The 23,826-nt window shown below is 35.1% G+C and overlaps 1 protein-coding gene across 1 annotated transcript in view; it reads right to left on the reverse strand.

The window, feature by feature from the left end:
* Positions 1 to 2,513: 2,513 nt before the first annotated feature.
* LOC138379701 (N-alpha-acetyltransferase 35, NatC auxiliary subunit-like) overlaps positions 2,514 to 23,826 on the reverse strand; it is a 28,448-nt gene continuing 7,135 nt past the window's right edge. The window contains exons 3-11 of the mRNA XM_069464828.1: positions 14,391 to 14,457; positions 12,987 to 13,085; positions 11,758 to 11,936; positions 9,116 to 9,252; positions 8,203 to 8,270; positions 7,153 to 7,293; positions 6,642 to 6,764; positions 3,834 to 3,914; positions 2,514 to 2,904 (exon numbers count right to left, since the gene is read on the reverse strand). Coding sequence (XP_069320929.1) covers positions 2,845 to 2,904; positions 3,834 to 3,914; positions 6,642 to 6,764; positions 7,153 to 7,293; positions 8,203 to 8,270; positions 9,116 to 9,252; positions 11,758 to 11,936; positions 12,987 to 13,085; positions 14,391 to 14,457 — 955 coding nt within the window. The 3' untranslated portion in view covers positions 2,514 to 2,844. The remainder of the gene's footprint in view (positions 2,905 to 3,833; positions 3,915 to 6,641; positions 6,765 to 7,152; positions 7,294 to 8,202; positions 8,271 to 9,115; positions 9,253 to 11,757; positions 11,937 to 12,986; positions 13,086 to 14,390; positions 14,458 to 23,826) is intronic.

Below are 23,826 nucleotides of genomic sequence, written 5' to 3' on the forward strand. Positions count from 1 at the left end.
CAGTGCCCAGAAGCATAGCCAGAAAAGAACAAGGGAGCAACTCCTTGTTGCTCCTAAACTTTTCCACATGGGGTGCGCTTTGACCAATAGTTAATACATTGTCTTAGCCAGAAAAGTCTGTCTAGTGCAAATGAAACAGTGAAACAGACACAGACACTTGCCAAATGGTGGCATGGCATGATTTTGAGGTGTTTTTCCCTGCAGCCTATACTGTCACCTCAGCAGCCCCCCATTCCCCAGCCCACTCTTACAACTGGACATCCCAAGTCTGTTCCTTGGGACCTATCTCCAGCCCTTACTCTACCAGCTCCCTGAGCAACTGCAATCCCCAAAGTTTTAATTTACACCTTTACAGCCACTTAGTGCTCACTCTTCACCCCCGACTGTCCCTTTCAGCTCCAGACCATACTACTTCCCATCTTCACCAGGATGTCCCAAAGACATCTCAACATCTAAAGCAATCTTTATCCCCAAACCTGGTCTTCTACATTGCATATATAAGCAAATGCCACCACCTTTGTAAAGACCACCATTATATTTTCCCTCTTCCCTGCCTCCCTTTGAACCATTCTCAGGCAAGCTGATCTGATTTGAGCTCATCATTTCCCTGCAAAAATGCCTTCAGTGCTATCCACCAATATCTAAGTCCAAATTCTTTGATCTGTCCTGTCTTTATCTTGTCCCTCCAATCCCTTTTCCTGCTCTATACTTTAGCCACACTGCCACCTTCTCACTTCCAGATCTGTGCAAATCCTGTCTAGGACACCCTACACCAACTAATGGCTCCTGCACCTTTGAGGCTCAGATGAGATTTTTTTTTCCATGAGGTTTTATGTGAGGTGGATCTCATACCCTAGCATACCGCATTTCCTCAGTGCATTTCAAATACCTGTTTGCTTTCCGGCATTCTTCGTAAGATTATAAGCTCTGTGAGGGGAGAAACTGTCTTATTTCCCCCATTGTTTTTTTAGTACCTTGAACGGCAGATTTTAAAATTCTCAAAAGGCAGCTCTCTTTTTCTGATTGGAAAACTATTTAAAAAAAAAAAAACGCAAAAAACTAAAGCTAAAGGAAAATATACAATTCTGTCAATATTAATGAATAAATCTTTTTTTTAGTTGACAATGGATTCACTATTGGAACATTCTTTGCTCTTAGGAAGACCCATTCCAAAAAAACAACGTAGGTGTTCTTTAATTATAGAATCTTCATCTGTACTAGCTGTCCCAGTCAGACATAGCATTAAAAAATGCCAGAGTACCCTCTTAATTGAAAGCGATCCCATCATTTAGCAGGGCTCTTGTTGCATCAATTCATATTCTTTTTTTGCTTTCAAGGGGACACAGTTTTTATACTTCCTATCTTGGCCACTGGGAAGGAAGAATAATTTCCCACCTTTCTAAAACGTGCCTTGGGCTCTCCTGGTTGTTTGTCAAATGTTGATGCTCTTTTATTATCTTCTTTGCTTTTTCTTTTGATTCTTTATTTCTTCTCTTGCCTATTTCCTACCATTTCTTTGCCTTTTGTTTGTTTAAAGTGTTCAGAAATTAACAGCAGACACAGTATTTCAGGATGCCTAATGGCAGTTCCTGGATAACACATGTGTTACCACTCTTGGAAAAGAGAGCCAGAGTACACTTCATTACCCTACAATCTTCTTTACCATGGCAGGCAAGTTCAGTCAGGTTAGCTGCTTTAAAGTATTTCCATATTTCCAGAAAAAAGGTCCAATACCATGTTTTTTAAAGAGGGGTGTCAAATCAGAGTTAAGATATTTGCAGTTCAGAACACTTTTTGCCATAGACAAATAAAAACTGTCATTAGTCTTAGGCCATTCACAAAAGCTAATTGAAGTCACAGTGTAGCTCATTTTGCCAATAGTACTGCCTGCTACAGAGGACAAAGGGAAGGCCCAGAGATGCCTTGGCAAACACCAGAGCAGAGACAGGAAGACAGGAAGAGGAGCAGCAACAAAGGAAGGGTGGGGCCCCAGGCACTGGGCACTTGCAGGTATGGGTAGATTTAATTCAGTTTTTCAAAGCCAGAGGATACGAACAGATGCCCATTTGAAATTGTTTCACGGAGTAAACTGAATACAAAGTAAACAAAAAGAAGCATGCCACATATAAACCTAGATCTAAAATTTAATCTATATACATTACTACCTTTTGAATAACGCCACCAATAAACGTAATGTGTAATCTTTTAAAAGTGCCCAAAGTCACAGTTAAAGGATGTTTTTTAAACGTCTGTATTCTTATGTATAATTCATGATGTCATGACACACAAAATCACAATCCCATGTAATCTAGTCTCCCTATGTATTTTAGGGGTTCCATCAAAATCCCTTTTAAATGTATTTTGCCAAAATCTCATGCAAGTGTTTAGTAAATCCCTTGATTTGAAACTTCATTTCGATAATTTGTTTTTGAATTGCTCAAATGTTAATGAGCAACACCTTCAGTTCTTAACATGTATCAACAAAGTGCTACTGTTTTTCATCTCCGGCAGTGCATTTTTGTCAAGAAATTTATTAACCTTTACAAACACTATTTTCACTCAATCATTCATAAAAAGTGATTTATGATTAAATCTGTAATAAAACCATATAACGTTCATCAATGCATTCAAGATCAATTTCATCCATGGAACATGATAAACCACTTTAAAACAGCAGTTTTCATTCACATCATATAAGGCTGTCAAACTAAAAGTATTCCTTATAATGGGGTGTTATCCAAGAAATCCATTTCATTTCCCGTTATTTGGACACTGGTGCACATACCCTCTGAGTGGGGTCTGCAAAGAGACTCTGCCCCTTTATAGTCACCTTCTCAGTCTCTCTCAAACAAGTTTCACAACAGGAAAATATTTGTGAGCAGAAAAATCAAACTCGGGAGGAACCTGTAAACAAAAGGAGAAAGTCAGTGTATCTACAAATATTATTCAGACAGTAAGCAAAATAAAGACTTTATTTCAGAGTTTCCTGTGTTTTTAGAAATAAGGCAGCACAAAAGAGATTTTAAAAATTGGCTTAATGACAAAAAAGTGAAGTAATCTGGAGGAAAAAAATGATTAACCTGTTTCTGGGTTTGTGAAAGTCATCAGAAAACATACTGAGCAGCTGTTTTTTATCTTAAGAAAACAGTTAAAGAAAAATGGACTTAAATTACAGGAAAGGAGTTCAATTAGATCAGGGGGTTGACAAAATTTTTATTTCTAGGCTCACTGATGAAATGATAAGTGATGAAATGAGAGTCATCCGTAAAGCAGGGGAGGAGAGAAGGAAGACAGACAATGACAAAAACACAGGAGTGAACAAAAGAGCAAGATATAATGGGCAAATACCACCAAAATGCCTCAATAGCTGGCTTCGTACACAATGCAGAACTTGCTCTGAAATGTTGATCTAATACAATGATATAACAACATTATCAAGGAAAACATACAGACTCTTCCACCTTCTGAGCCATTAAATATGTCATTAATTATTCATTTACTTTCCCAAAGGCAAATGACTTTTAATATATATCATACTTCTCCCATAAATTTGTTTTTACACATTTTCTTGTTTACCCCAAGTTATTCAGTAATTTACACAGCAGGGAAGAGGGAGACATAAGGGCAGATTTCAGAAATTTTAAGTCAACAAAATATAAGTCTCAAGGCAAAATGGCAAATTCTATTTAAATTTGTTTTTTGCTGAACTTTTAAGAATGATTTTTGTTCAACAGTTCAACGTTTTCTATAACAACATTTATGCATCTTATTGAAAAGAATGTAAAATTTTACAATATTTTTAAGATCATTTATTTTCCCTATAACGTACTTACCTTAGATTCCTTTTTGTGTCCTCCTGCCAATAACTTCATAACCACAAAGTTGGGTTTGGCAACCTTTAATATTCTACTGACCTAAAACATGAACAACATAAAACTATCAAAACATCAAATTCATAGTCAAAATTTCTTTTTTTTTAATAGTCCTAGCTCTAAGGCAAAAATTTCCTCATATTAATATCGTAGATACTAATAGGAACTTTGCATAATGGAAATATTGATATTTTGTTAAATGCAATTTAAAATTGTAAACAAACATTATACTTCTTTTAATACATTTCAGCTAACTCTGAAAACTTTGAAAGGGCCACCCTATCTTGCTTTCATGAAAACAAAACAACATTAGCCTACAAAAGTAGCACAGTATAGTCTATGAAGCATGGACTCAAATTAGGCTGTATGTTTTCAATTTCCAGCTTTGCCACTTACTAGCTGTGAAACCTGACCAGTTCTCTAACCTCTCTGTTCCTCAGTTTCTTCATCTGTAAAAATGGAGATGATTATTTTACCTGTCCCACAAAGATATGTTGAGGATTAAATGAATTAATACATAAGAGCTTAGAACCATGCCTGGCAAGTAGTAAGTGTCCTTCAAGTGTTATCTGTTATTTCTGATTTAACTATTTGTCTAAAAGGCTTCATTTGAACACTTGAACAACAACGGAATAAAACAGTGTACTCAGAGAGTAATCCAATTTGAAAGAGGTTCCCACTGCCGCCTTCTTACTGACCTCTCTCAGGAAACACACATTACCTCAAGGTCAGGACGTGCTCTTCAACTCTAGATCAGACAACCACCTGCCTAGGTGACAGCTTCCTTTGGACATCTAATAGACAACTCAAAAATAGGCAACGAGCCCCTGCCCTGCCCGGCTGTTTCTTGCCCACATGAATCGATCCATCTGGTTACTGAGGCAAAAAACTCTGAAGTCATTCTTGACACCTCTTTCACATCCCGTATCTAATCCATCAGTCAATCCAGATGGCTTGACCTTAAAAATCTAGAAAGAATGTAATCACTCCCTAATCTACCTGGATTGCTGCTATGGCCTACTCTCTGATTGGCTTTCCTGATTCCACCCTTGGCCCCACTATAGTCCATTTCTGACAGTGCCAGAGTGACCCTTTAAAACATGAATCAGATCTGGTCACTCCTCTACTCAAAACCCTCCAACAGCTCAGCCCCCTTGTTCATCCCACTCCAGCCACATCAGTCCCTGGCTGTTCTTCAATTACTCCAGATGCACTTCTGCCTCAGCACCTTTACATGCAGATCCCTCTATCTAGAAGGCTTCATCCTTGGCTATCCATGACACTTGCTTCTTCACCCTCTAGGATTTTCTAAAGTCCACGTTATTTAGAAATGTTTAATCCCCTCTACCTCCCTACCTTCTGTAGTATTTTCTACCACCATTCTCAGCTTGATTTTTCTTCACAGTAGGACCTTCTATTATACTACATAATTTACTTACTGTCTGTAACCCAGTGCCACTCCTTTACCCCTACAAGGTCTGGGATTTCAGTCTGTTTATTTTCTGCTGGGGATACAGTAGGCAATCAATAAAACTGTTGAATAAATGAATCGCGTTTCCACTAAATGAAATATGCCATCCGCAAATTTTTACATTATCCCCTTTTATTAAATAGCATATATGATTTTATAAAGCATCTCTCTCCTATCCCTCTTCCAGGCACTGTGCTTCTCTCCCAAGAAGCAAACACAAGAATCAATGCTGATGTATCTTTCTGTACATATTTTGTATTCATACAAGATGATACTTACACACATACTATAGCCTTCCTTGACCCCCCTTTTGACTGAAATGGCACCATACTATGTACACTGTTTTGCACCTTGCTTTTTAAACATCCTGAAGGACATTCCATTACAGTACATAAAGATTTTTGTCCATCTAGTATTCCATTGTATGATGCATCATAATTTATTTATCAGGTTCCCTGTTGAACACAACAGCTTCTTCCATTTTTTTGCTATCAGAAATCCTACCGCAATGAATACTTATATATTCATCACTTCCTTCACATTTCCTGTATGTGCACATGTGTGCATCTATTAAGATAAATCCCAAGAAGCAGAATTGCTGGGTCTAAGCATAAGCATTTGTAATTTTTGACAGATACTGCTAAACTACCCCTCCATGTAAGTTGTACCAAAATATACTTCCCAAAATGATATATACATGTTACAGGTAACTCATATTTACAGAATAAATGTATTTCAATAAAAATCAGGATACATGAAATTATCAAAATACCAAAAGCCTGAAACTTAATGTTTTTTTTATTTTCAAAGTTTATTTTGATATCTCAAAGTCTTCAAAAGCAGTAGCCTTTACTTCAAATGGTGAAGCGGAATAAGGTTGTTCCTACGATAACTGACCAGATTATTTTTTATATTGAAGACATATATAGGTGTATTTTAATGCAGTAAACTATAGATTAAAATAGAAAATTTTAAATGCTAATAATTTGAGCTATGGATCACTGTGGATCTTATTTCTATCCCTTTACTTTATAATTCTGAGTATTAATTTCTCTTTGCACTGATTTTCTAAATTTATACAAAGAAGAGATTTACATCACCTATTTCTTAAAATAATTTTAAGTCTGACAAGGCTAGGTTGGCAAAGCTATTTGAAATCTTTGGTAGAAACAAGACAAGCTCCATTTATTAATAATATAAAGTTTGCTTTTATATTATAGTTAACTTTCATACAGTAGAGTAAGAGAAGTATTTCCTGCCAAGCTGTCCCCCTAGAATTACTGTGACTCTAGTCTCACCTCATGGTCTGGATTTGGGATATTTTCCAGTATCATTTTTGCCTGCTGAAAGTGCTTACTAGCTGCCACATACAGTTCCGGAGACTGAGGAGGAGGGCTATATTTATTGAGGTCAGACATTTCCTACAAAAAGGGGAAAATATTCAAAACATGTTTAATATGAAAAAAACTGATATACTTTTTTAGTCCTTAATGAAGTCTACATTGACTATTCATACACAGACATTGAAACACTCAACACATGTCCCTTTTTCCTATATAATATTCAATTCTCAAACCTCATATACCACCTATTATGTTCATAACTTAAATATTAATAACTGTTAATGTGATAAGTCCATCCAACAAAGCCAAATAATTTTCATATTATTTAAAACTGCTATTTTAATCACTTGTCCCACTATCCCAATAAGTTTGATTTGACTATTTTAATAAGATGGCTGTGTACAAACAGCACATCTCCAGGAAAGTCTAAGACTGGAAATTTCATGATTTCACTGAGCAGGTTCACCTTGAACTGTAGGTAGTGCACTGGCGGTGGTGTCATCACACTGTTGAAAGGAGCAAACCTGTGCTCATACCGGACTTGTTCACTATCAAGCTCGAACTTGGGTTTGCGTACTTTGCCATCCATGTCAAATGCTACCATGGTCTAAAGGAAAAAGGGAATGAGAAAAAGTAGGAAATCAATATGAAAAAGTAAATACCTCCATTAACACAGAACAGAAAACAAGGAGCAGTTATTTACATATAGTTAAAAAAATTCACAGCTCAGAAATCAGAAATAGGAAGAGAAAAATTGGCTTCTTAGTATCATTTTTATTTTATGTGCCATGTTTTACACAAAAATCTTCAAGCTCCAGTGTTCAATATATTATAATTTTTCCCAGTGAAATTATAACACATGCACATTATTATTACATGTTGCATGCTTTCACAATAGCTTTGAAACTTTCATATAGAAGCTTCTGAAGAGATGAGGAGCACATAAATTTCAAAGCCTAGGCCCTGTTTTTCAAAATAGAAGTCTCACGTTCTGCTTTATACATTTTAATGTAAGCCACCTCAAATGATTTCTTGAATTATTAAGTACAACTTAAGAGTCAGTACCTACTACCTCCTGAAAATGCCTGCTTTTGCTTAAACCGTTCATTTGAGCCCATCCCCTTCCTAATATACTCCTAAAAAACCCAAACCCTATCTTCTCCATAAAACCTTTCCTGACCATCAATCAGAAATATTGTCTTCTTTATTACCTGTGTCATACACACATCAACTGGCTTGTTAATTAACTAGGCACGTGAAACAAGGACCATATCTGATTAGAATTGGTATCCTACAATGTACTCAGTACAAAGCATCTGACACACAGCAACGTGGTTCAAATGTTTTTTGAACAAATTAATGAAAACAACTAGACTTGAAAAATGGTAATCTTCAAGCAGATGGGAAATAAATATGAAATTAGAATCTGAAAGAATCACAGAAAAGAGTTAATTTTAAATAAACTATTTAATAATATAATTAAAAAGTAGGAACCATTTCATTTTCAACCACTTACTTTAAACATTCCAGCACACATGTTCTGATATGCCTGGCTCATTGTGATCTCTCGGCTCAATGGGCGAACTGTAATTAGAAAGAAAATCTTCCATACTCTTTCCCCCTCCCTCTTGTATCATTGCAAGAGAAAATCTAATTTCAAAAAATCTTTTAGCTTGTTTACCAAATTAAAACTTGTTTGTTCCTACAGGCTAAATTTTATTTTACAGTCTAAATCTACAAATAATAAACAGAAGTACAACTGAAGCTAAATTGTGTCTCAAAATGGCTAATACTAAAAATTCTAGTATGAAGTAATTTTTAACTTTTCTGGATTCACCATATAGAAACTTAACCTTTTATAGCAGAAACCCATGAATATAGATATTTAATGACCCACCCCAACTGCTCAAATCCTAAGTAAACATAAAGTAGTATTTTATGATTGTAGCAGTATCTACAGCCTTCCCTAAATGATCAATAGGGCAGTCAGTCCCTTTGAAACATTTCTCTTTCCTTATGGTTCTTGGATGATGCCCCATGGTGTTGTGTGATCATCTTTCTGTGCCCACTCCAACGGCACAGCTCCAGAGCTACTTCCTCCTGAATTGTCAGCCTCTATCAAAAGCTCAGTGGTCTCTTGCTGTCTTTTTCCCCAACCTATCTTGCTCGCACAATTCACGTGGCTACTTCTTGATCTAGGAGCCTCTAATAAATTGAATAGCAAAGAAATAAAAGCATGGAAAGGAACAAAAAGGCTTGTATCACTAATACTGGGGTTCAGTCTCTACCTTATAATTTCTGAAGAAATGACAGATGAGAACTAAGATATAATCCCTAACTCAAGAGTAGCTTTCCATCTATTTATTTGCAGAAATTAAAGTGTACTCTAATGTTCTTTATTTCTTAATTTTAAAAATTATCCACAGCACCTTTCTTTTTTTTCTTTGTTTTTTTACTGCTGCGGCCCTTCTGCTGCTCTTCCATTATCCTTTCCTCTGCCATTTGAGAGCCATCAGCACGACTCAATGTTGACATCAACCATGCATAAAGGAATTCAGAGAGATACCTTAAAGGATAAATAATGTTAGTTAAGTAAGGGTAGATGTCTAAATGAGATAACTTTATCAAAGCACATATTAATAACGTATTTTTATAATGCTTTAAGTTTTTTAAAAACAGATCATCTAGTTAAATAGATTAGATCTTACAAAAAATAAGTATTACAAGGATTAACTTTTCCTTTCTATATTTTATAACTTTTCAAAAGATTTCTTGATAATTATACATATATGTAAATCAAATGAAAGTTCATTAAATTGTTTTTCCTGTATCGGGACACATTTCTTCTTAACCTATTAAGTAAATATTTTCTTTGCCTGTTAATGACAAAAGAAAGCAAATAAATTCAGAAAAAGTTAAAAAGTTATTAGCATTATATAAAACAATTCTAAAAAATTAAGACCATTCAGACTTATAATTTAAATTTAACCAATAAATGAAATGTGTGACAGAATGATATTCTACCAGATACTAATTTTTCAGAAGTTTAAAAATACATTCTGCTATGCCAGAAAATTAGTTCAAATCTAGGATATGAATATATATACTTTGCAATATAATCCATAACAAATAAGAAAGCATATATTTAGTATGGAGAGAAAATAATTCCTGGCACTGAATTTAAGATAAGCATTTATCACAGTATCTTTTTATAGGACACAACTGGATTTTGTTTCCCTACCACAAAATTTTAAGGGTCTATAACCTAAGCTATATCTTAACTCAATGAAGAATTTCTATAGGGAACCAATGGTGGCTTCTACCTTCTGATTCTCCACCCTAAGGGCAGATCAATGACGGGGATAGCTGACAGGATGCAGGCCTCTCCTCTGAAATGTCAGGTACTTCAATGAGTTTTTATTAAGTGCTTTATCAAAATTAATACAATTATATCTAAGGAGAGTAACAGTGCTGATATTCTATACCCATGATTCTCAAATTATCATCTCTGGGCCAGCAGCAGTATCACCAGGGAACTAGTTAGAAATGCAAATTATTGGGCCCCATCCTAGACATAATAGGTCAGGAATTCTAGGAACTGAGCCCAGAAATTTATGTATTAATGTGCTTTCCAAGTCATTATGGTGCATGTTAAAATTTAAGAATCACTTTCCATTGTTGATTTTAAAAGGGTCCACATGCTTTAGGGATAATATTCATGAACAACAAAAGCAAAAAGGTTATCTTGGGAAAATGTAGGGAGTCCAACCTATAATTTTGAAACCAAAAACAGTTCAAAACTAATATGAAGACCATAGGGGTATTTATAGACTAAAATTTGTTAATAAGAAATGAATCTGCTTATGTATGTAGATAAGTTTGTAATGGAGAATTGACCCGAGTATCATTCTCATTTGTTAAGCTACCAATTCTTTGTGTAGAAAGTATATAAAAATTATATTTTGAGCTGAGAAATCAAGAGCAAAAGGTTCCAATTAGTTACATCAAACAACAAAAGAAAGAACTTGAGCATGTTCCCCTATAAAATGAAGAGAAATGTCTACCATCAGTTTATAATAAAATGTATCCCAAGTATCTATATAAACACCTGTTGGTAAGGGTTATTTGATATTATCTATATAAATGTTGGCAAATACAGCAAAGAAAATTATTCTTATATTACTATAGTTGATGCTTAAATTCAGTTTTCATAGCCAAGAGTTATCTGGTTAAGAGCCCTCGCTGCTCACATTCCTCATAACAGTGACGTCAGAGAAGATATAATACCTTAATTACTAAGTTAATTTAAATAAGAGTTAAAAAGGTGAACTATATTAAAGTCTAATATACTAAACTTAGGTGTTTTTGATGGGTAACATAGGCCATTATTAGGTTAAAATACCACCATACTTTGCCAGACTAAAAAGATTAAAGATAACTGAATTAACACTCAATTTTCTTAGTTTATTTTTTTTCTATGGCAACTTTTCCCTGCCTAAAATAGTCTCAAACATCCTATTACTAGGTTTCTTCATCTCATCCTCAAGTGAAAGGGAAGAACCTTTCTGCTAAAGATCATCTTTTATCAACTCTTTTATCAACTCCAAAGCTCTGAGGCAAATCCTCAGGAGCAGTTTCAAATAGTCATGCTCCCAATGATCATCTTGGCCATGATTTCTTCTCAGGAGAAGAAAGATCTGGTTCCCACATGAACTTTAACTCCATCAAGTAGTACCTAGTGCCACTGAAGTCACGGCAAAATGTTTTTCTCCACAGGAGCAAATAAAAGATATTCAATTAATCCATTTACTTTGGAGCCACTTTTTATCAGTGATTTTTATATAAATATTCAAATAGCTAGAATATATTTGTATATGAAAACACTTTAAGATGATCTAGCTTTAATTTTCAATATTTTTCCAACTGTCCTACAACCAAAGGTAAAACACATCAAATGAAAAAGTACCCTGAAAATATACTGTTTTATAGATTCTCTCATGACTCTACCCACTTTATCTCAACTCTTATCCACTCTATCCACCACCAATTTTAATGCAAATTGTTCTCTTACCAATATATGTAGTAGTACTCGTGCATGCTATAGAGTTCCAATTCAAAGCCACTTAGAAGATACTGTATCATAATTCGAAGGTTATGGTAAAGGACCCAGGTACCTAAACAGGCCAAATGTTGCCTTTGGGGTTCTTGTTTCAACAGCATAGTGTGAAGTGCTGCATCAACCTTCTCTGCCTACCAAAATAAAATGTCATAATATTGTTTTGTTTTTTTTAAGTAAGAAGAGAACTTAAAAAATTGGCTAAAAATAGCATATGAGCAGAATATTTAAATCTCATCACCCAAAGAACTCTTATTTTCAAATGCATTTTTGGTTAGGCTTATATTCAAAGTTCTCATCTCACAAAGGTTAACATTTACCTAAACAAATCTTAAACTATAAAGACAACCACCTTATTTATTTAAAAAAAAATTTTTTTTTTTTTTTTTTAGACAGGGTCTTGTTCTGTTGCCCAGGCTAGACTGCAGTGGCACAATGATAGCTCACTGTAAACAAATTCCTGGGTTCGAGCAACCCTTCCCTGCCTCAGCCTCCCAAGTAACTGGGACTATAAGCAGGCACCACCATGCCTGGCTAATTTTTAAAAGTTTTTTTGTGGACATGGGGTCACACTATGTCACCAAGGCTGGTTTTGAACTCTTGGCCTCAAGTGATCCTCCTGCCATGGCCTCCTAAATTGGTGAGATTACAGGTGTAAGCCTCCATACCCAGCTGACATCCATTTTAAAGAACAAAAACACAAATAACAGGCCTGGCATGGTGGCTCACACGTGTAATACTAGCATTGTGAGCTATGATGATGTCACTGCCCTCTAGCCCCGGGCACTGCCAGAGCAAGACCCTGTCTCAAAAAACAAAACAACATAAATAACTGACTTCAAGCCTTTATAGTATCAATTAATATTGCTACTGCTCACAAATTAACTTTAGAATCAATATATATTTATTATGTGAAGCTTTCTATAAAACGATTGTGCTATATTTCACAATTTATCCTGATTATCAAAGAAATAATCTAAGATATTTATCAGTTTGGATTATTGTTCTGTTTCTTTTTGTAAATTCTCTTTTGTATATAAAACTGTTAGATTTTAAGTGAAAAGTAAGCTCATCATATGGGAAGATTAAATAGTCAAAATACTATTTCGAAGAATTGTTTTTTAACATCTGGACAAAGTGTGTGAATTGTTTAATTTTAGAAGGGAGAAGAACTTGGTTCTTACCTCATCCTGCAAGGTGGCAAATTCCTCAAGAATATGACCAAGCTTATCTCTCTGCCGAGCTCTGTTATGCCCATGGATCTGAATAAGACTACAGAATGGCTGTAAGACACATACAATTTGTCAACTGTAAATATGAAATTTCCTGAGACTAAAGAAACTTAACATTCCAAGTTCTCAAAATCTGGTTTAAGGGAAAAAATGTTGTATATATAAGAATCATACCTATATATATATACATTTTTTACAAAGGTGTTTTTAAGGAACTCAACATCAGAATTTATCAGTAACTAGAAAAAAGTGGCCATTTGTAAAGCCTGTTTTCATATGGAAAAAATATCTTCCTTCAATCTCTAGATATCTTCCTGCAATTTTAAGAAGACAGTTTCTTTTCTGCTTATTTAAGCCAAAAGCCAATGTTCAAGGCTGACATTTATGTATGGCTTTAAATATAGCAGAATGCCTAATAATTATACAGCTGAAGTAATGGATAATACCTGTAAACCCTAAGGTTCTTCTACTCCTACTCTCTATATACAATATTCTCATATAAAACACTATAACATTTCACTAATCAGACAATAACATGCTCTAAGTATGAATTAGTTTTCTTGAAGTGTAATAGTATTTTATATTTGTATACACTGACAGGTATTATCTCATTTGGTCAATAACTACCCTATTACAGTTACAGAAAGTATTAGCATTTCACTCTTTAAAAAGTGGAAAATTTATGGAACGTGATATGCCTGATGATGATAAAATGTTAGTGATAAAAATGAAATCTGGTCTTTTATTGACTCTCCTTTCACCATACCATGCTGCCTTCCTATATATATTTAGTAACTGGAATTAGGCCCAAAAGAGCTGCCTGTGTGAGTTTTCTAAGAGAAAAGTTTATATAATTAAATAAGATTGAATTATAATTCATGCAATCCACTACAAGGTTTGCATTTTTTCTAATTACTCAAGACCTGAAAAAAGTTTGTGATCTCATTTAAATTAATAATTTTATCATAATCGTATTCATTAATGTAGTACAAAGATAAGTGTATAGGGATGTTACAAATATTCCTTGTTTTTAAGGTCAAAAACAAAGCAGTTTTAATGTCCATTTACAAAAAAATTTGAGGAAACAACTGCTGTTTCCCCAGTTGGGGGTCACCGCATCCCGTATCTGTGGTCCCCACAGGCTACAGTGGGAGGTCATCAAGGCTGCCTCTGTAGCTAACAATCTAACAGGAAGACTATAGACTATAATGCCTCAAGTGCTAAGAGAAGACAGAAATTTTTTATTTCCTCACTAAAAGAAATATTAGATTTAAAAAGCATAAATTAATGACACTGAAGGAATTACATCCCACAATTTTTAACATACCCATCACAAAATCCAATTGTAACTCTTACCCGAACACAATGAGTAACAAAGGAGTCGATACAGTCCTTAGCCTGGTGATTATTATATAGGCAGCACCTGTAAGATAATATTCGCATTATCAAAATAAAAATATATGGCCCAGACAAAAGAAGCAGTGATTATGGTAGAGATGCCACCAACAGACAGAGAAGGTAAAACAGAAGAATCAGAACCAATTACTAAGAACTATTTATAATTACTATGTTGTTCACAAAATAAGTATGTGATATATTTCCAATTCCTTTAGTTCTATACTTGAACAATTAGAGTTGGATCCAATAAGATGAAATTAGCAGGGAGAAAAGGAAAAGTCTAAAGCCCCGCTTTTTCATGATCCTACTCCGATGTCATATATTTCCCTAAAACTGATTTCCACATGTATTGTGTTCATAATAGTAATTACAAACAAAAAACTATATAGAATCCTAATTTTTTCAAGAGATATCCCCATTTCCAACCCTTGGCTATAAATCATCACCTGTCTATCCCTCTGACACCTCATCTTCTCTCCTTACAAAGTGGTTTCCGTGTGGCATTCCTTACCTGTTAATAGCAACATTTCATTCCTGAGCATTCTGGGAGGACCTGCTACCTTCCTAGCCCAGGGGGAGCTATAGGGACTAAAGTGATGGGAAGATTTTTTGTGGGAGATCAGTAGCCTTTGCACCAAAGGCAATGAGACAAAGCAGAGAGACTTTCTTCTGGTGCCTTGATGGGAGCTGACAACTTGCTATTCATAAGTGTTTGCCACAGCTGAACAATCTGACAAGCACCTCAAAGAAAAACACAACCATGGTCTTACAACAGAAAATGACAATGCACCCAGCAGCTAGGAGAAAGAAAAAGAACACCTGAATGAAACAGGCGGGTGGTGAAGAAGTAGTCCTGGAAGGTACACTGCATCTTTAACCCCAAAGTAAGAAAATTACTTAAGGAGACACTAAAATAAAGCACTTAAAAAAAATAATGTGTACACTTGGACACTGGGTGTGGAATGATAGACAATGGAGGCTCAGAAGATTGGGGAAGGAGGAGGGGGTAGATGATGAGAAATTAACTTAATTGGTACAATGTACATGACTGAGGTTGATAAATACCCTGAAAGTCCTGACTTCACTACTAAACAATCCATTCATGTAACAAAATTACACCTGTAACTCAGAAATTTATACAAATAAAAAAATACTTTCTGGGCTGGTCACAGTGGTTCACACCTGTAATCCTAGCACTTTGGGAGGCCGAGGCAGGAGGATCACTTGAGGCCAGGAGTTCAAGACCAGCCTGAACAACATAGCAAGCCTTTGTCTCTACAAAAAAAATAGAAAAATTAGCCAGGCGAGGTAGCAGACACCTGTAGTCCCAGCTACTTGGGATGCTGAGGTAGGAAATTGACTTGAGCCCAGGAGTTTGAGGCTGTAATGAGTGTGAGGCTGTAATGAGTGTGAGGCTGTAATGAGTTTGAGGCTGTAATGAGCTATGATGCTGCCACTGCACTCTAGCCCAGACAACAAAGTAAGACCTTGTCTCAAAAATAAAACAAAACACTCCAAAAATTCTGAATCTAAAAATGATTATTTTCAAATTTAAAAATTCAGTTGAAAGAAACATGTTCACTAGTAGCTGTAACCATCAAGAGGAAGAACTTTCTCACAACACAGCAAAAATAACAAGGAAATGAATGTCATGAGGAACATGCAGGGGAGATCTAGAAGACCTACTAGGAAAAAAAAAACAAAAACAAACAAAAAACAGATGAGGGTAAGGCAATAGTTAAATAAGTAATGATAGGGATAATGATCTGATGAGAAGACCTGAGCTTTATTGACTGAGTTCCAGATAGGACTAGTTGAAAATCACACATGAATATTCTGGCAAAACTTCTGAACTCCAAAAATAAAGAGAAACTCTACAATGCTTTAGAAGAAAGTTTCAAATCACTTAGAAAGGGCAGACCAGCATCAGATTTCTTATCTGCAACATTAGTATTTTAAAAACAGTGGAATAACAAAAATGAACTTTGCCACATATATAGTCAATTCTCATCATTTGCGGTAGTTATATTCCATAAATTTGCTGAGGACACTGAATTAGCAACTACTGAATCATTGCTCCCAGGGGAAATAAACAGTTAGGTTCCCATAAGCCTCTGGTCACAACATTTTCATGAACTGGTCAATACACAACCTTGTCTTATGTGAATTTCCGTTTAAAGACACCTTATTTAATGTGCAACTGTTGACTCAACATCAAAATCATAGTCCAACAGCACTGCAACTCATGCCTGAGTGAAGTTCATTTAATACATGTATTTTCTCCATAAGGCACATTACAGCTAAGGAAGACTAGACAGCTTGTCACTATACTTAAGGGCGCTTTAGAAATTTTTTTATTTTAATAGACAGGGTCTGGGTAAGTTGTTCGGGTTGGTCCTGAACTCCTAAGATCAAGCAATCCTCCCACCTCAGCCTCCCAAGTAGCTAGGATTACAAGCACACACCACCACACCTAGCAAGGACCATTTTTTTTTAAACAGTGAACTCAGCACAAAAATGTGAAAAATGTGGGCCGGGCGCACTGGCTCAAGCCTGTAATCCTACTACTCTGGGAGGCTGAGGCGGGTGGATCCTTTGAGCTCAGGAGTTCGAGACCAGCCTGAGCAAGAGTGAGACCCTGTCTCCGGACAACTAAAAATATATACAGAAAAAATTAGCCGGGCATGGTGGCGCATGCCTGTAGTCCCAGCTACTCGGGAGGCTGAGGCAGGAGGATCGCTTGAGCCCAGGAATTTGAGGTTGCTGTGAGCTAGGCTGACGCCACGGCACTCTAGCCCTGGCAACACAGTGAGACTCTGTCTCAAAATAAATAAATAAATAAATAAATAAATAAAAAGTGAAAAATGTGGCACGAAACAGAGTTGTTTATAGTATGAGGGCTGAGAGAAGAAGGCAGAGCTGCCTCGTTGGACCTCAGCATTTGTTATTCTGCATGTGTTCATTCTGCAAATGTCTGTAGAAAGAGTGAAAGCCGAACAAGTATTGATTTGGGGGTTACAACAAATTTTAGCGACTAGGCAAATTTGGAAATACAGAATCTGCAAATAATGAGGATCAACTACAGTTAAGTCTAAATGGATAATAATAACTGACAATGTGTTATCTAAGTGCTGAAGAGGACTCAAATAAAAAAGCCAAAATGCAAATTAAGATTTACATATTAATTCACATACATCGTATTATCAAAATTAAAAAGTCTCATAATGCCAAAGGCTAGATTATGGGGAAATGGGAATTGTTATACAGTTTTGTACAAACTGGTTCAATTATTTTGGGAAGCAATTTGGCAAAACCAGTAAAGGTGAAGATGCACATGTCCTACAATCTAGAATTCTACTTCTCAGTATATATCCTACCTGCACAAGGAGACATATTCAAAGATGATCACTATAGCACCAATTTTAATAGGAATAAATTAGCAATAATTTAAATGTCCAATTATACAGAAATGGCAAAATAAACTGCAGTATATTCAAATGGTGGATTTTAATGAATAGGTTTGTATGAATTAACTTTGGTAGATATAAAAATCCTAATACTGAATGAAAAAATGTTGCAGAAGGATGAATACAGTATGAAAAAAATGTACAGCTTAAAAACACATAAGCTGGTGCATTGCACGGACATACTTATTTGGTGACATGTACCAGCATCCATAGGAGTGATACACATAAACTGCAGTGTGGTGGTTACCTCTAGGACCAGACTGAGAGGAAAAGATGGGTTGGGGAGGAGAATTTGAAAGTATAGTCAGCAGTTATCAATGTATGGCCTGTTCCCCTGTGATGGTGAGAATATCCCTGAGACACCTTTAGCGGGCAACACAAGGTCAAAATAACACTAAGACCTTATTTGCCTTTAGCACTCATTCTCTCACAAGTGTGCAGCGGACATTTCCAAAGGCTGTGGTGGCATATGATACCATAGAAGATTGAAAACAGAAGCAGGTAAGATCATTCAGCTATTTTCTAGTAAGATATGAAAGAGATTTGAAAAAACATAAAACAATACCACTTGTCTCACTAATTTTTCTTATAAGTATATAGTCATTTTCCATAAAAATGTTATTTTTATTAACACGTAAAGAATTTACTGTAAGTGAATTAATAAATATTTTTAAAGTACAAACAGCCCCCACCTTATGATGGTTTAATTTTTTTACTTTATGATGGGTGTGAAAACAATACACATTCAGTAGAAACTACTTTTGAGTATTCATCTGACCATTCTGTTTTTCACCTTCAGTACAGTATTCAATAAATTACATGACACATTCAACACTTGATTAGAAAATAGGCTTTGTGTTAGATAATTTTGTCCAATGGTGCAGGCTAACATAAGTGTTCTGAGCCACATTTAAGGCAAGCTAGGCTGAGTTATGCTGTGTATGAAGGTAGGTGTGTTAAATGCATTTTTGATTTATGGTATTTTCAGCTTACAATGAGTTTATCAGGATGTAACCCCCATTGTAAGTCAAGGAGCATATGTAATGTTTTAGTATTTATTACAGTAGTTATCAATAGGTATGACTCATATAAACAAAAACTATTTGGCTCCTTATTTTTAAGAATGAAAAGGGGTCCTAAGACAAAATTTTGAGAACTGCTGCTTTAGATGTATCTCTAACAATTTAATTCTTGATACTCAAAGCTCAGCCCTACTCTGGGAACTTTCAGTTGCAACTGACTGTCAGGAAGCTCCCCTCCTTGATTCTGCATGATCACAGCTTCAGTTCACTCATATATATATATATATGTGCACCAATACCACCTCCAAAATGAGGGAGCCAAGCATGGTAGGATTTTGGGGGAGGGCTCTCTTTCTGGCTTGCAGATGGCAGCCTTCTCTGTCTTCACATAGCAGAGAGAGAGCCCTCTGGTCTCTTCCATTTCTTATAAAGACACTATTCCAACATGAGGGCTTCACCCTATGACCTGATCCTAAACCTAATTACCTCCCAAAGTCCTTACCTCCAAATACCATCACATTGAGGATTATGGCTTAATCATATTAATTTTGAGGGTACACATTCAGACCATAACAGCAGCATAGCCAGATATATGAAATCTTCCAAATTAAAAAGGAGAAAAAAGGAAAATAAATAAAAATTGGATCAAACTAGGAAAAATAAGGGGGGAAAATTTTTTTAAAAGAAAATAAAACAGTAAACAAATTAAGGAGGAAGAAATAAAATGAGATAATGTAATTCAACTGTTACACTAAATGTAAATAAGCTGGATTCTGCTTTTAATAGATTTGGACTAACAAGAATTAAAATAAAACCCAGCTAAACACCATGTAAAAGAAGCACATTAAAACAGAGTGATGCAAATGGGTTTAAAAATGAAGGAATGATCAATGGGATGTCAGACATTTTTTAAAAAGAGAGAAAGTAGGACTGCTAATATTAACGTGAAATAAGTGGTACTTAAGGTTGAAAGTATTAAACATGGCAAAGGGAGATATCATATAATGATAAAAGGCACAATTGACAAGGTCAGTATAACAGTTTACAACTGTATGCACTAAAGCAGCAGCTAAATGTATAAAACAAAAATGATTAGCGATACAAGGAGAATTCAGTAAATTTTTGTAGATTTGTCTTATTCACAATTATTGTGTGTGAACATATATACACATATGCATAGCTAATTATAAACTGTTTGGAATCTGGCAGATCTAATAAGAGAGAAACTGAATAACCCAATTAACAAACTCAATTAAACAGATGAACATTGAACTTTGCTTCCTAGAGGTAAAAATTTGCATTGTTTTCTTTTTCCTTTCTTTTGAGACGGGGTTTTGCTCAGGTTGGTCTCAAACTCCTGTGCTAAAGGAATCCTCCAGACTCAGCCTCCCGAATAGCTGTGACTATAGGCAGGCACCACCATGCGTGCTGTACTTTTTTCTTATATGCGTAATAGACATATGAAAATCAGCCATGTACTCAGTCACACAATAAATAAAATTTTTAAAAACCCAATATTGAAGTAAAATTAGCAACAAATAATAAGAAGTTATCTAAAAAGTCTTTATTTGGAAATTAAAATACTTTAAAAAATGACCCTGAGATGAAAAAAGAGAAAATCAAAATAAAAGTTACAATATTCTTAGCAAGCAACAAAAAGATCACTTCCTATTGAAACCTGAACACAGATAAAGCTAAATTATGAGGAAAATGATTAACCTTCAATGTCTCATTCTTAAAAGAAATAACTATTTTAAAGAAAGACATAAAAGTAACAATTAAAACTCTAAAGAAAACAGGTATGGATCTAACAATTATTATGGACTATTTATCAAAAAACAAAAACAAACATTATTCCAAGATAAAAATGGAAAGATCATTTCCATTAACACATTAACATAGTGATCAAGCTTGCTGTGATCACTGAATGTTGCTATTCAACTTTGTTTCAGAGATTCTAGCAAAGCAATGAGCCAAAATAAAAATTTTATGTAATTACTAGAAAATAAAAGATAAAATTATCTTTTGGGGAAAGAGATTCCAAGCATCGTAACAGAAACAACAGCAATAACAACAACAAAAAAACAAAACAAAGAGTAAAAATCCCCAAAACTACCAAGGAATACATTTACCAAGAAATGCATAGGAACCATATGAAGAAAACAACTGAAGGACATAAAATAATATCATGTCCTTTGATTAGAGAATTTAAGAGCATAAAAATGAGAACTCTTAACATTAATATTTTTTCCAATTAGAATTCCAGCCTTTCAAAATTTTGAACAAAATTATCTTAACATTAATGTGGAAAAATACCAGGGAAGAGCCAAGAAAGTCTTTAAAAAGAATAGTGTAAGAGGACATGTCTTAACAGATATTAAAACTTAAGAGAAAGTCACAAAAGAAAAAAATTATCATTGAAACTGAAATCCTAATGCATATGGGATTTTTTAAGTAAAAGATGGCATTGTAACCCACAGGAAAATGATGGTTTATATTTCACCCAAAGGGCTAACTATCTAGCATAAAATAAAGTTGAATCTCTACCTTCAAACCATTTTCTGGAAATGATTTCAGAAGGATTAAATTCTAATAAAGCCCTAAAAACCTTTGAAAGAAGATTTAAGTGACTAAAGGTACAACCCGTGGGTAGGGAAGAATGATTTACTTCGGAAAAAAAAAAAAAAAGGTAGATAAAAGCTATCAAATAGAAAGCAAAAATTTTGATGTGGAAAAGAAAGACCCTTATCTGCAATGCCTATCACAGGTTAATACAGAGGATTAACCTCTTGTAATATACAAGAAGCTCTCTTAACAAATTTTGCAGAAAAAAGTACACCACTTACTAAAAGTCAACGTACAAAGAATTTAAATAAGCAATTCACAGAAAAATAATTCTAAGTGTCCAATAAATATTGTAACAAAGTGCTCAAATTAAAATAACAATGAATTATCACTCTTCTCACAACACACAGGAAAAAATTAAAAGGACTAATTAACACCTACTGCTGGTCAGGATGTATATGGAAAATGTACTCTTGTATACGGCTGGTAGAAATATAAACTGTTACAATCTGTTTAGAATTGGCAATATCTATAAACATTAAAACTACACAGAACCCTTTACCAGTAACCCCACTCCTTAGAATACATTCCTATAGGATGAGCATCACTAATCTGAAAATCCAAAATTTGAAATGCTCTTTATAAAATCTACTTTTTTTTTTAAATTTCAGCTTATTATGGGGGTATAAAAGTTCAGGTTATATATATTGCCCATGTCCCGCCCATCCCCCCCGAGTCAGAGCTTCAAGCGTGTCCATTCCCCAGACAGTGCGCATCGCACTCATCATATAGGTATACACCCATCCCCTCCCCCCACCCCCACCTCAGCAGGGAAACCAATTTGCTGGTGAGTACATGTGGTGCTTATTTTTCCATTCTTGGGATACTTCACTTAATAGAATGGGTTCCAACTCTCTCCAGGAGAACAAAAGGGATTCTATATCACCACTATTTCTTATAGCTGAGTAATACTCCATGGTGTACATATACCACATTTTACTAATCCACTCATGAATTGATGGGCATTTGGGTTGTTTCCACATCTTTGCAATTGAGAATTGTGCTGCTATAAACATTCGGGTACAGGTGTTTTTTATAGAATGACTTTTGTTCTTTTGGGTAGATGCCCAATAATGGGATTGCTGATCGAATGGTAGGTCTACTTCAATCTGTTTAAGGTATCTCCATGCTTTCCACAGAGATTGCACTAGTTTGCAGTCCCACCAGCAGTGTATGAGTGTTCCTGTCTCTCCGCATCCACGCCAACATGTATTGTTTTGGGACTTTTTGATAAAGTTCATTCTCACTGGAGTTAAGTGATATCTCATTGTGGTTTTGATTTGGATTTCCCTGATGATTAGAGATGTTGAGCATTTTTTCATATGTTTGTTAGCCATTCTTATATCAATACTCTTCAAAATAGCAACAAAGAAAATAAAATACCTAAGACTATATTTAACTAAGGAGGTAAAGGACCTCTATAGGGAGAACTACGAAACACTGAGGAAGGAAACTGCAGAGCATGTAAATAGGTGGAAAACCATACCATGCTCGTGGATTGGAAGAATCAACATTGTTAAAATGTCTATACTATCCAAAGTGATCAACAGATTCAATGCAATCCCTATTAAATTACCAACATCATTTTTCACAGATATAGAAAAAATAATTTTACGCTTTGTATGGAACCAGAGAAGACCCCGTTTAGCAAAAGCAATTTTAAGCAACAAAAACAAAATGGGAGGTATTAATTTGCCAGACTTCATACTACAAGGCTGTGATTATTAAAACTGCCTGGTATTGGCACAAGTGCAGGGACACAGACCAGTGGAACAGAACAGAAAATCCAAATATAAAACCATCCTCATATAGCCATCTAATCTTTGACAAAGCAGACAAAAACATACTCTGGGGAAAAGGATCCTTATTCAATAAATGGTGCTGGGAAAATTGGATAGCCACATGTAGAAGACTAAAACAGGACCCAAAGCTTTCACCTCTCACAAAAACCAAATCACGGTGGATAACAGACTTAAACCTTAGGTGTGAAACTATTAGAATTCTAGAAGAAAATGTAGGAAAGACTCTTACAGACATTGGCCTAGGCAAAGAATTTATGAAGAAGACCCCTAAGGCAATCACAGCAACAACAAAAATAAATGAATGGGACCTGATTAAATTAAAAAGCTTCTGCACAGCCAAAGAAACAGTCACAAGAATAAACAGACAACCTACAGAATGGGAAAAAAATTTTCGCATACTACACATCAGATAAAGGACTGATAACAAGAATCTATTTAGAACTCAGGAAAATCAGTAAGAAAAAATCGAACAACCCTA

The sequence above is a fragment of the Eulemur rufifrons genome, unplaced genomic scaffold, assembly GCF_041146395.1.
Source record: "Eulemur rufifrons isolate Redbay unplaced genomic scaffold, OSU_ERuf_1 scaffold_123, whole genome shotgun sequence".
Lineage (NCBI taxonomy): Eukaryota > Metazoa > Chordata > Mammalia > Primates > Lemuridae > Eulemur > Eulemur rufifrons.